Genomic DNA, 13,505 nt, shown 5'->3' on the forward strand with positions numbered 1-13,505 from the left:
TTAAGCATGGAACACTTGCATTTGCACCGGAGACACAAGAATGGGGGAGTTTCTGCAGGTTTTAGCAAATGTGACTGTAGTGCTGGGAACTGTGATTTTTCTTGATGACCTCGCTCTGCTCCTATGGCCAATATAATATCACATTTCCTACCAACCCATCCCTTAAAAAATCCTTTGGTTGCATATTCTAGCAATCTTACCCTACCTCCTAAACACACTACAGTTTATCATGTCTTTTGAACGTCCGTGGGTTTTTCATTTAGAACATTTCATGGGTCATTCCTGCCTCCTAGACAAGATACACCCACATCATTTACTGTGTCTCAGTCTGCTGGAACCAGTTTTTTTTCCCGTCATTTAAAACATTAAGTCCTTCATGGGACACATTTTTCTCCTGAGGGTGACTCATGCAACCCTAAGGAAATAAAAATAACAACTAAAGAAGGATGTCTTCTTCTTTTCTTGTCTTCTAGGCACATCCATAGTAGATGATGTTCTTGGGGATCCCCATTGTCTTTAGGAAATCGAAATAGAGACACAAGTCATTCAGGTACTGGCAAGGGGGTCGAGGTTCTTCTCACCCAAAAACCCCTTCCTCCTTTCTACTTACAAAAATATTCTCTGGATTCACTTCTATATATTTTTACAGGCCATTTTACTCATGTGTTTTCCCTAACTTTTGGTGCACTTCAAAAAAGGATATTTTTCAACCTTTGTTTGATATCAGGGCTACTGCTTAATCAATGGTGCTCTGGTTTGCTGCACATGCTTCTTCAGCTTAGCAGAACGTTCTTGCCGGTCAGCTGTACATACTTGCTCCTTAGCAGTAATTCTTGCTGCTTTCGGCTTCTTCATCCTTTTCCCGGTTGTGTTGGGCCATGGTCTTTCCTTCTTGTGCTTTACTTTCATCCTGTTGAGACAAACAAGGCGTTTCGCTGCACACTGTCCCTGCCTAACATATAGTCTACCCCTGTGTTTGAGACTATGGCACCAATTCTTACTATGTGCCTCCAATTTTTATTGTACACAACAGTGTTTGCCTATTCTAAATAATTGTATACCGCTGTCAAATCAACCATCTTTGGCATTGTGAAAACAAAAATAATTACCTACCTTCAATTGGACTTCTGTTTTCTGCGGTTGTCTTTAATGGCCATGCTGTCATCTATTTTCTACTCTTTCCACAACTGATGGCACCTATCCTGGGAAAAACAGCTACACACTTGAAGACATTTTGTCTCTTACTACCTCTTTTCCTGTTACTCACCTGGATCATCTTACTTTTAGTACTGAGGAACTGTGTGTCCACACCCTTTTAGCATGAACTAGTACTTACCTTTTTCTTTTTCTCCCTAATTAAGGCCATGCAGGCATTTCTCGTGCTTCCGTGAAAGATCGACGACTGTTATCTGTAACATGAATCAAAATCGTTACAAGCACTCAAACATTTTTTTTTTTACTTGCCTCAATATATTTTCATAAATTGTCTTTGTGCATAATCTTCCTTGTTTGGTTTACCCAGTTTTTGTTCAACCATACATACCCTTTTCCTCATTCTCCATGATAACGGATATCTTTTATTACTCTACGCTATTTTTTATTGTAAGCCAAGATTTTTCATCAGTGCGATTTGTTTTCAATTTTTTTTTTTTTTTTGCCTGTTTTATGCTTCTGGCTGTATGCCCTATCCCTTCATTTGTCCAATCGTTCCCTCCTTCAATTTCTTTTAAGATAATCAATTATTTTCATCTTTTGCAAATTCTTTTTTTTTTTTCTTGTGCCAAAAAGGGCCAAAGTCTACCTAACATTTGTAATCCTTTTTTTTTAATAGTCTTTCATTTATATTGAGTACTCATTTCATTTTTGTCATGTATACTAAAATATACTTCCTTTCTTTTTACTGTGTGATGCTGTAAGGAAAGTACCACTTTATATTCCTTAAGCCCTGTCTAGGTATACCGTCATCTGTAATGTTGTTTAACCTAAATCTTTGTATCTGAACCATTACTGTCCTTCTTGATTCTTATTTCATTTTGTTTGCTTCCTAATCATTCGCCACGTTTCCCTACTTTATGGCTGCCTCTGATTAGGTGGAGGTCATCTCTCTCCTCCTTGTTCATAAATGTTCATGGCCTGCACATGTATTTATTAAATATTTTCATCATTTTTCCACTAGGTCACACAGCTGTCTATATTACCATGCCATTGCCATAATAATAAAATACTTTCGTTTTTACCCAAAACAATCTCATCGGCCTTCTGCCTTTTTCATGCCTTGAGAATTATGCCCATATTTAAATGGTGCTCAAAATAACCAAAACATGCTTTCCTTGATAACCTAAACAACATCATTATGCTTTTAGGCTTTGTCATCCAATCCTTTCCTCAACCATCTGAATCCTATAATAACAGAATCTCAACTGTTAGTTCTGAATCAAAAGGTTTTTCACTATTTTCAAAGGATTTTCTCCATGCCAGCCGCCAAGGCTTCAAGAAATCATAAAAGACCAACCCTGGTGCAACACCACACAGTCTGTCCTACTACACAAGGTGGAGCTTCTGTAAAAGAAATTTGAAGAGCACTCCACAAATCGTCATTCAGTACATTATGCTATCCTCAAACTCCCCGGAAAAAAAGAGGTCTCAAAGGACCCAATAACACCTTTCAACTTCAGAGAAATCTCTAAATCAGAAGTAATGGACATCATGAATAAAATCAGACCAGCTGCAAAGGCGTTGCCTGCTCCTGCCCGCACGCCAGTTTAAAAGACTGTGGAACCACTTATGTCGTTTGTCAAGACGTTCACCAATGCCTCCTTCAATCCCAGCACTGTCTCTGTAGCTGTAAAAACAACCCATAGGAGTGTTCCTTGACTCACCCCTGTCCATGTCATGAAAGGTTAAATGCTACAATCTCTTCCGTTGCACTTATCATTAAGTGCCATTGCCTCAGCCTCACTGCCAAGCTCATTAATGCCATCAAACCTTTCCTTTCCCCACAAAACTGCTTATCCATCGCCCGTGCCATTATCAGAGTTACTTTGGACTACTACAATGCCACCCTTGCAGGCACCTGAACAAAAAATCTCAACAGGCTCTAAATAGTACAGAGCAATGCTGCATGCAGCTCTCAGCATTCGCAAGAGTACACATTACTCAAGCCAGGTAAGCTGCTCACTGGCTACCCGTGTAGGAACGGTTAATTTCACATTCATTTATAATGGCTTAAAAGGGGAACAGTTCTTTTTCATTTATTTCAGACGTGCTTGGCTCTTTTGAAGTGGGCCCACCATGATTTTGTTTACTTTGAATTACAGTATCTAGCCATCTGCACATTTTTTAGTTTTGAGCACTTTCAAATTTTGGCTAAAAGCCAAGTTTTTTAGATCATCTTGAAAATACATTTATTATCATAAACAATATCATACAGTGCACACAAACAATATGACACAAAATCAAACAAACAACATAACATATAACATGACAGATAAACAAAAACCAAACGTACTCGGCTAGCCACATATATGTGCACCTCTTATGCCATCTCTCTCGGATACATCATGCCCCTATTAATATTCCGACCTGGAATGTAAGGCCATTTCTTTCAAAAACGTCTTTTAATCGGTTTGGTCTCCTATAGCATCCTATTTTTTTAGGACTTTAAATGCAGGCTTTTTCTTGCGCTATATTAAAGCATAGGTATCCTCTAGCTCGGGTATCCTCCCGGTATATCTCTCTATTGCTCGGGCATCCTCCCGGTATCTCTCTATTGCTTGGCCATCCTCAAGTCAATATTTTCTTTTCCCTTATATAACATTATACTCTTACTCTGATGTTATTTTTGTTCATATCACACCTCCCTCCGTTACCTTTTAAGGGGGGTTCCCCATGAATACTTTACAGTTGTTTCTAAAAAGCTGTTAAAACTTTAACTGAAAAATACTTTTCTAAAAGGGGTCTCCTAATGATTTCTAAAAATGGTCCACCAAAAATGGCCTACCAAAAATGGCCCTCCAAATTTTTCATGGGGGTACCCCAATATTGTCCTCCCCTATCCCCAGGTGACAAGGCCCTCTGTCATGCTATCATGCCTGCAAGACCCTCAGAGTTTTTGCTCATTTTTGGATTTCTTGGCTTTTTTTCCAAATCTGGACTCTGACATTATTTTCCCCTGAAAAGTTGCCAAAAATATATAGTCCCCTTCTGCCATACGGTTCTGCCTTTCTGTCCCTTCTTTTCTATCTGCTAGGACAGCTGCAAGCTGCCCAATCCCATCTTATTTTCTACTCCCTTTACTCCACTCTTGTCTTGGGCAGAACAGTATGGCTCACCTTAATCTTGAATGTCCAGGTTCTTTGGGGCTTGAAGAGATGGTCGTTCATCATTCTATCCCTCTGGGACTGGCTCGCCATGTGCTCTGGAGGTCCCGGGACCCCCCTTTTGCCCCTCTGCTGGGCTCTCAACACTCAGAAAAATACTCAGCATACCATGAGACGGAGACAGGCTTGTTCGTGGACATCAGGTTTATTCACGCCAGACTGACGCACACTGCATCGTTGTCAAGTACAAGAACTCAGCCCCTGTGCTGAAGACGGAGCTGTTTAAATACGAATTCTGAGAATGAGAGTCAGCCCCAACCTTTTTTTAATCCACGTCGGAGCAAAACTCTCCATTGGCATTAATCTCGCACCTGTCGATTAGTCATTATATGCTTAACCTTCACTTTGAGATACATTTTGGCAATCGCCCCTTGATTTCCTGGTTCAGGGACCCTTATTTTGTCATGCAGCTGCGTCCTCTTGCCAAGAAACCCAGACACGGCATCGTCCGCTGTCTGGTCCCAGGCTGCTACCTGATTCTGCATGGAACATTGGCAAGATTAGGGCTCTGTGGCCTTGAAACTTTTCGTACAAGGGGCTGACTCATTCCAACACTGTAAACAAAGATGAGCTTCATTAAATACCTTCTATTGGTCATTAAAGGCGAGGTTTCGAATTAAAGGGGTGGGCAGCATATAATTAATTATTTTATGTCTGGTCATATTTTAACCTTTTGTCATTTTCTACCTGATTTTTATAGTACATATTCTGTATCCTGCGCTACTTACTACACCATTGATGATTTAAAGCATTTTGGACTTTATAAACATAACGCAATTCAAAGCACTCACATTTTTAAGCACTACGATTTCAGTTTTTGCATATTTGAAGGCCTAGATCACCCCACACAGATTTCTATGCCTAGTTTAAGTTGGGGGTTAAGGGGGGCTGCCCCTACTGCATTCACTTGTCGGTACCTTCCTCTTCACCTGTTTTAGAGGTTTATTCTTTTTTCCTTCCATGGGTGTTTTTCCAGTGTTTTCAAAATGTTTCATAATCTGTGTTTATCTGTGTTTTCCCATTTGCCCCTTTCAAAAAATCATGGATTTTCCAGTGCAAACACAAATATTCTTGCATTGTTTCATTGCGTGCATAAGTAGGGTAATAGCTCTCATTTATTTATTTAAATAAATAAATGAGAGATATTACCCTACCTCATGACCGGCTGCAAGAATAACCTATGCCCAGGTTTGAGAGGTTAACCTTGAAAATCACACTATTGCAACCATCGCTCAAAGATGTTCATCAATCACAGACTAAATTTTTGTTAGCATTATTCATGAAACAAACACTAGCTTCTTCCAACGTGTTTACGTGTATTTTGTGTGGAAAAAAGAAAAGGTTAGTGTTTTAGTGCTGCTGCATATTTAAGACCCCTTGGATTGTGCACGTAGATGCTGCACTCCATTCCACACTTTGAATGAAATAAGATACCTGTAAAAACATTTAAAATAAAAAATGCCGCACTGCGCTATTTTCTAAGAGCTGTAATAAGGTTGCTATGTGCACACAGTGTACACCCTGATCTAACTGGGCCTGTCGCATAAAGTGATCAACATCCAGTTTTCAGCAAGTTCCCCAAACTGGAAGCTGTGATGTTGTTCCCAAAGTGACCCCTGACTTTGGGCCCATTGATCCCTCGAGAGCGATTAGGAATACCAAGGGGGCCGGTGGCACAGGCACTCCCTCAGGGACTGGCAGCTTTGTGGGCATTGCACACCTGGTGCAATCCGACCTGTGTCCTCCTGGCACCCAAGAGGATGAAGGGACAGCTGGCTGTGTTGTGGATGTGCCAGACCATGCAACCCCTGCATCTGGCACCGGCCCGGGAAAACGGGGACATCTGGTCACCCTGCACATAGGGGCAGATTAGCAAAATGTTTGTTACATTTGTGTGTGCTGCCTGTGCAAGAGAAAATGTGTGTAGAGTGTTTGTGATCTTCTACTTTGGCCCTTCTACGTCGACTGTTTTCATTTTCTTCTTTTAAATGGGGAGTCCCAAACAGGACCCCTCATCCCTAAGCCTTCACTTACTTTTGCCTCCATCTCCTTTTTTCCTGTGTGTTCTTCACCCTATTTGTCCAAGAGCTTGTCTCTATGCCCCTCTGCCCTTGGAAGTGTACAGTCACTTTGCAGATCTATAGTATGTAGTGTGCAGAGCAACATCTATGCATGCTTTATATTAATATTGGGGGAAAGTCTTCTTTTTGCATAGGTCAATGTAATCTGTAGGGGCTTAACATACCATTAAAGTACAACAGAAACATATTCACCCTCAACCTTGACATGTTTGCCCTAGTTTTGCTCCATGATATGCACCTGCTCAAAAATATCGAATAAGGATGACTCTTGTACAAGAACACGGTAGCCTTAAGGACGCAGAAATCAGGCGACCCAATTCATTTTAGTAAATATTTTTGAATCTTTGTTGTTGATGTATTGAGGGGTGCACATTGGATATTTGGTTTCACCACATAATGTAACATGTGGCCTCTCTCTTAACGCACCACTTAACACCTAGGTCTTGTGTATAACAAAGCAGAGGAGATGCAAAGCTTTCCGCAACAAACAGTTAATTGGACTTGGGAGTTACAACAACTAACACGATCTGCTAGCTGTTCAGTGCTTGTAGTGTAGATACGTCTGAAGGAACGCACCTAACGCGTGTGTTCCCAGATGCACAGCCATGACACATAAGTAAAACAAGCGACAACAGCTCCAGCGCTTCATTTCCCCCCAAGAAAATATAGATTTAGCAAATGACACCAGATTGAATCAAAAGGAACACATATGCCACACGTGCCTTATTGAGGCAGCAAGTAGGCCACTGAACACTTAACCAACACCTTTGGCTACACCATACAAGCATGCATCAAAACCAAAACAATCGTCCATCTTTCTGACTTATGAATGGGAACACTGAGACAAATACGAGGAAGATTAACTAGATAACTATCGACTAATAGAAAAAAAAAGTCCACTGTAAAGGCAACTGTTGTGAAAAGCATACAATAAAGACTAAAATCACCATTCAGTCCACGAGCCTTCATCTTTAATAACGTGCCCAATGCAGTGTGGGACCGTGATTCAAACCAGCAAAAAAGTGGTCTTTGATAGGGTCTTTGCTTAGAAGTTTACTGTAAATGTGACTTTGCCATTGATATTCGTTAGCCTAATTCCAACGGTGTATGCCAACAGAGGGGAAATTACTTAGTAAATGAACAGTTGGAAAGCTGTTCAGGTCGGCATGTGGGATTTATATGGGTAATTCAACCTTCAGCCACAAGGTGACAATAGTGGTTAATGTAATGTCAGTTCCAATAGCTTAGTACAGCCAGGACTGGGAGAATACCTTGGAAACAAGACCACGCAAAACAGCAGCTCGAATACTGCTCCCGCCGCAATTATATTAAAATTATATAAAATGCCAGTATTTAGTCCCCGGGAAATATTTAAAAAAGTCACAGACGGTCAGATATCTGATATTTTCGAAGTTCAACGAAATCCAGAAACCCGAATTATATGGGAGGGGTTTTTAATTGCCTTCTACACCCTAATTTGGACAGCACAGGGAGCTCAGGCATGCACTGTCGTCACTGCGGAAGATAGTAGATGATTGGGACCTGGTGGAGTTGTGGAGGGGTTCTCATGGGCAGGATCATGGTTACTCCGATTTCTCGGGGGCGCATTGGAACGTACTCGCAGCTGGATTTCTGACACGGAATACCTAGGAAGGATGCTCTCTGATCACTCTCCCCATGTAACAAGCATGGGGGGGATACAACGGAGACCGCTGATGTGCTCCTGGACTCCTGGACACTGTCGTGGTCTTGGATGATGCAACATTTAGAGAATCGCTGAAAGAGGAGATATCCGTTTTCTTTGAAAACAATGAGGGCTCGGTGGACAGGTGGGGATTCCTATCGGAAGCGTTCAAATTCACGGTTAGTGGACTCTGTAAACTAAATCAATCTGGGTTAAGAGAACTCTAGAGGAAAAGTTAAAAACAAATTGGAAGGGGAGATTACTACCCTGAAGCAGGAGGCGGCGACAGGCCAAGACAGTGGCACGGAATTAGCTGACATTTTGGCATTGCATCGGGAAGCACAGGACTCACTTTCAATATTTGATGGGAGTCAGAGAGACGTAAGGATTCACGGCCAGGGTGGTAAGGCAGGGCGATTATTGGCCTGGCTGATTTGACGGGAGCAGCCTCGGAACACAATTGCTCAGATTAGAGGGGATTCTGGGAACTTAACCTTCACCCAAGAAGGCATCAACGCTACCTTTTTGACATTTCTATCAATCCTTGTATACGAGTGAGGGGACATATCCGGAAGAGGACGCATGGGAATTCCTAGATATGGCAAAATTACCGGGCCCTCATGGGCGAGGTCCGGAGAAATCTATTTGAACCAATCGAAGAATCCAAAATATACGAGGCGTTAAGGGTGAGAAAGGGTAAATCTCCAGGAGGAGATGGACTTCCGGTAGAGTTCTACTGTGGGTTCGAGGAACTATTGGTCCCCCGACTTGAGGTCTATGACGAGGCCTTCGAGACAGGGATTCTCCCAGAATCGATGCAGGAAACAATAACTGTCCTATTAAAGGAACATAAAGACCCCCTCGATTGTGCATCCTATCGTCCGATTTCGTTATTAAATGTTGATGCAAAGATCCTGTGTAAGGTACTGTCTACCAGATTATCCAAAGTGGCAACATGTCTGGTACACCCAGACCAGTGTGGGTTCGTAGGGGGGCAAAGCACTACAATGAGTCTTCATCGGTTGGATCATGTGATGGATCAGGTTAGGTGGGGACTCTCGAGAGGACATGATGGTGGCCTCATTTGATGTCATGAAGGCATTTGACTCTGTGGAGTGGGAATGGCTGTTTCGGGTGCTGGGGGCCTATGGGTTCGGGGACAACCTATGTCGCTGGTTACGACTTCTGTACAACAAACCAATGGCAAGAGTGAAAGCAAATGACTGGGTGTCACTGCAATGGACGTTAAGCAGAGGGACGCAGCAAGGGTGCCCGGTCTCCCTGATATTGTTTGCAATGGTGGTGGAACCGTTGGCAAGATACCTCAGGAAAGAAATGGTGGATGCAGACATCCTGTTGGGAGGGGTACGACACGTGATCTCCTTATACGTTGATGATTTGTTATTATCCGTGGGGAATCCGTTAAACAATCTACCAATCCTGCTAGAAGTGCTGGACAACTTCCGAAAGTTTTTGGGATATCATATCACTATAGAAAATATCATTGTTGTTTCTGTTAGGGGGTCTCTGCAATCGGGATCTGATGACCCCCCCGGACTGGGGACTTGTGCGGGGGGGGGGAAGACTCCTTTCGGTATTTGGGTATCCAGATTTTTCAGTGTCAAATAAACTTTTGTATACAATACAGGCAGGGCACTCACTCGGATAGGGGACTCGGTCCAGTTCTGGAAGACGTTACCCCTATCGTAGATGGGTAGGGTAGCTTTATGCAAAATGCGAATTCTCCCAAGACTCCTCTATTATTTTCCCAACACCCCTTATATCATTAAGAAAGTCTTTAAGATGTTAGATGAACGAGTTGGGGAGCTATTGTGGAATTCGGGGAGGAAGAGGGTCTCGCTGGGATCGCTACGACGTCCATGTCAAGAAGGGGGTCTCTGCCTACCAAACTATGAGTAATATTTTATGGCAGCCCAGCTGCAGGCAGTGTTAATGTGGGTGGATTCTGATGGGGAGCTGCTGACAGGATTGCTGGGGAGTCTCCCGGCTCATCGAAGTGGAATTACTGTGGGGAGTCATCGGGGGGGGGGGGGAGGGGAATACGAATGTTTTCCATGTGGTACGAGAGATCTGGAAGAAACTTTTGGACAGGTACTGGGGCTTTATAGTGCAAACTTACCATGGAGCGCGGACTCGGGGCCCTGGTCGGCCGTACGGAGAATGGGACTCTGGGGACTGGTGGAGAAGGGATGCACTACAGTAGGGACCTTGTGTGAAGGAGGTAAAGTGATGCCATTTGAGAAATGGAGACAGCGATATGGGATTTCTAGGGGGCAGTTTCTAGATTACGGGTCAATGGTTAAGCGCTTAGCAAGAATATGGGAGGACATCCCTGAGGAACCCGCTACAAATCTAATAATGGAAGTGGTACTGACGCTGGGGTGGGGGCGCCAGAATCTCTAGGATTTATCAGTCAATAGGTGAGCTATTCCCGAAGGGGGAGCTAGCAGTTAAGGCTAAGTGGCAGGGAGACGCAGGGAAACAGATCCCGGGAAACGGACTAAGCGAAAATGTGGGAACAGATCAGGAAGACCTTGAGACATTTTACTTTACTTTGAGTGAGGATTGCTGAGATGTCGGGTAGGGACCTGGCCCATGTTGTCAGGGTGCTCAGTGGCTGCAGACTTAGTATCGAGAATTAACGGCCTACTGGGCTCCAGTTTTGAATGTGTCCCAAAAGTATGTTTATGGGGATTGCTGCAGAGTGGGAAACGCCACAAAACGTGGAGGCGGCTAGCCCAATTTATGCTAGTACTGGCCAAAAGGAGAGTGGCTATAGCATGGAAGAAGCATGGAAGGGTCCATCCTTAAGACAGTGGATTGAAGACATCTGTAGGTGGGGGATGGCGGAACTAGAGATCCTAAAGAGGACCCGAGACCCCATGTTGGAAGACTGGGTGGGGTTGGATTGGAGTCGGCTGTTAAATGAGTTACAATCCTCAACAGACTTGAAGCCCCCGTGATGAGGGGAAGAGATGACTGCTGTACTGGGGAGGGGAGGTGTCTGAAGAGAGGAGAGGTGATGCGGGAAGAGTTAAACAGGGTGTATGAGAGATTTAAGGAACTGGGATTGGGAACATGCATGGGTGACAAGTGACAATGATGTACTGCCACCTATGCTACTCTATGTTATGCAATTGCTCAGATCTATGCTGCACTTGTTTGCACTATGTTAGAAAGTTTAATCAAAAAGATTTACAAAATAAATCTGCTGTATAATTTGTCAGTGTGCCTGTATGTAGTGACTGTTTTTCAGCAAACAGCCTGCAAATGCTGTCTCAATCAGCTGTCTGCCTTTATGGATTTTCTCTCTCTCGTCTAGTACAGATGTGCCCCCTGCCTTTAGCTGCTACCTGTTGTTGATTTTGCTCAGCCATGCTGCTTACTTGTACACACTAACGGCATTCCATTGTGCATGTACAGCCTGCCTCTCTAGTTCCTCTTTGGGTTTGTAGAGCAAGGACATTAATTGTAGAGTCTCAAGTCTGTCAACAAGTATACCATGTGTCGATAGCCCACCCACTCCTGTTTGTTTCTTTGCATTATGAGATTGTCCATGTATAATGAAAAAACAAAAACTACAACTACCAGAATGCAAATATTAAACAGTTCTGGATGGGCTTACACCCTTCTAACATAGATGTAGCTGACCGCTTTGTAGGTGGCAGTGAGTTTGTGTACAGAATTGCCATCTGTCTGCCGAGTATGACAGATAATAGCTCACCTGTACTCTGTGTTTCAGACTAGGCACTTTGTAGACCATCGCAGAATCTGTGTTTCCGGAGGACATGGAGGCAAAGGTAGCAGCTGTTTCCACAGTGAGCCACGAAAAGAATATGGGGGGCCCGATGGTGGTGATGGAGGAGATGGAGGTCATGTTATCCTCAAAGGTAAAAGCTTTGTATCTTTGGGTGGCAAAAGTGCCATCTCTCAGCCATCTCGTAGGGCAGACGGTCTGGCCTATGAAAGTTGGATGATTTGTTTTATAACACTTTTCAACTTTGTCCATCTGAAAGTTCTGTGTAATAGGAATTTCTAAGGGTGCCAAATTCTAACCCAAAGTATTCCTTTCATCAACATTCTTATGCTAGTGTTACCAATTAGTAATCCTAATTCAACTGAGCCTTACTCCCAGTTTCTCACAGGCAAGCATGAGCCCATTAATGGGCGACCGGCTATCCATTTCTTGTTTGTTGACAAATATATTTTTAAAATGCCTCCATTTGACCAGCTGAGAACTAGACCTTGCCTGTCACCTGGTACTTCTTCATAAGGTAGTCTAGCAGTATATCCGTCAAAACCAACCGAGCATTGAGTGAGACCGGGATTGAGAACTGTTGAGGTTTGACTCTGTGTAATAAAGCATGTGCTAGTAATTTGTTTAACCACCCCATTCCTCTTCAGTCTTTACTGCATGCTTCTCTACCAATGCCATCCTACGTTTTTGAATGACGCTATGGGGAATTGGCCATATCTTGTGGAATTTGGGTTCACTTATTTGTCAATGTGTGCGTTATGCAACATATTTTTTAGGTTAACTGAGCCAACAGCCCCATATCATCAGGAAGTAGTTTTTGGAATGCTCGGCCAAAAGGCAAGCATCTTTCTATAAAGTAAGCTCCACAGACTCTGCCAATTAGCTACATAGCTCTGCTCGCCTTACACCCAAGTTTCACAGTTGGCGATAGAGATCTGAAAACAGGAACACAGTTCAGCTGTCCTCCAACTGAAGAGGGATCGGACACGGTGGTTATGAAAACGGACTGCTAGCTACAGGTTTTCACTGGTTAGCTCTGACAGGACGGGAGATTGGTGAGAAGGTCATCTGGAATGGTTTGGGAGTTAGGCATGCACTTGTATGTAAATAAGATCTCTCTCCAGATGCTACCTTTTAAACAGCAATGAAATGTACTTCATGTAAGTGAAGCACTGCTGGAGGAAAGCACCTGCTAACAACAATTGTTCCCATTATTTTCAATGACCGACTAGTAATGCACTGCCTGAAACCACAGACTCGCTTTGTACACTTGAAGTAGATTTTAAAGTCTGTTATTTGGCTGTGAGGCCAGATATAAGACCAGACTTGCTTTTCTTTTCTTCAGTTGACCAGCAAGTGAAATCCTTGGCCTCCATTCTGCCAGTGTATCGAGGGATTGATGGAGAGGGTGGTCGGAAGAAAAATTGTTTTGGATGCAATGGAGCAGATTTGTACATTAAGGTAACACTCTTCCAACTCAAAAGAGTGAAACACGTATGTCTTACTGATCTACAGTGGTCTCGTATATTTTTTTAATTAATGAGTTACTATTTTTTTCATTTTCCCTCCTGGTGCACATTTAC

General features: G+C 43.1%; 1 protein-coding gene across 1 annotated transcript in view; it reads left to right on the forward strand.

Annotated features, from left to right (window-relative positions):
• Positions 1-13,505, forward strand: part of MTG2 (mitochondrial ribosome associated GTPase 2) — a 129,850-nt gene that overhangs the window by 54,646 nt on the left and 61,699 nt on the right. Inside the window, exons 3-4 of the mRNA XM_069650721.1 lie at positions 11,908-12,055; positions 13,268-13,383. Coding sequence (XP_069506822.1) covers positions 11,908-12,055; positions 13,268-13,383 — 264 coding nt within the window. The remainder of the gene's footprint in view (positions 1-11,907; positions 12,056-13,267; positions 13,384-13,505) is intronic.

Source organism: Ambystoma mexicanum, chromosome 3p, assembly GCF_040938575.1.
Source record: "Ambystoma mexicanum isolate Mex_15411 chromosome 3p, UKY_AmexF1_1, whole genome shotgun sequence".
NCBI lineage: Eukaryota > Metazoa > Chordata > Amphibia > Caudata > Ambystomatidae > Ambystoma > Ambystoma mexicanum.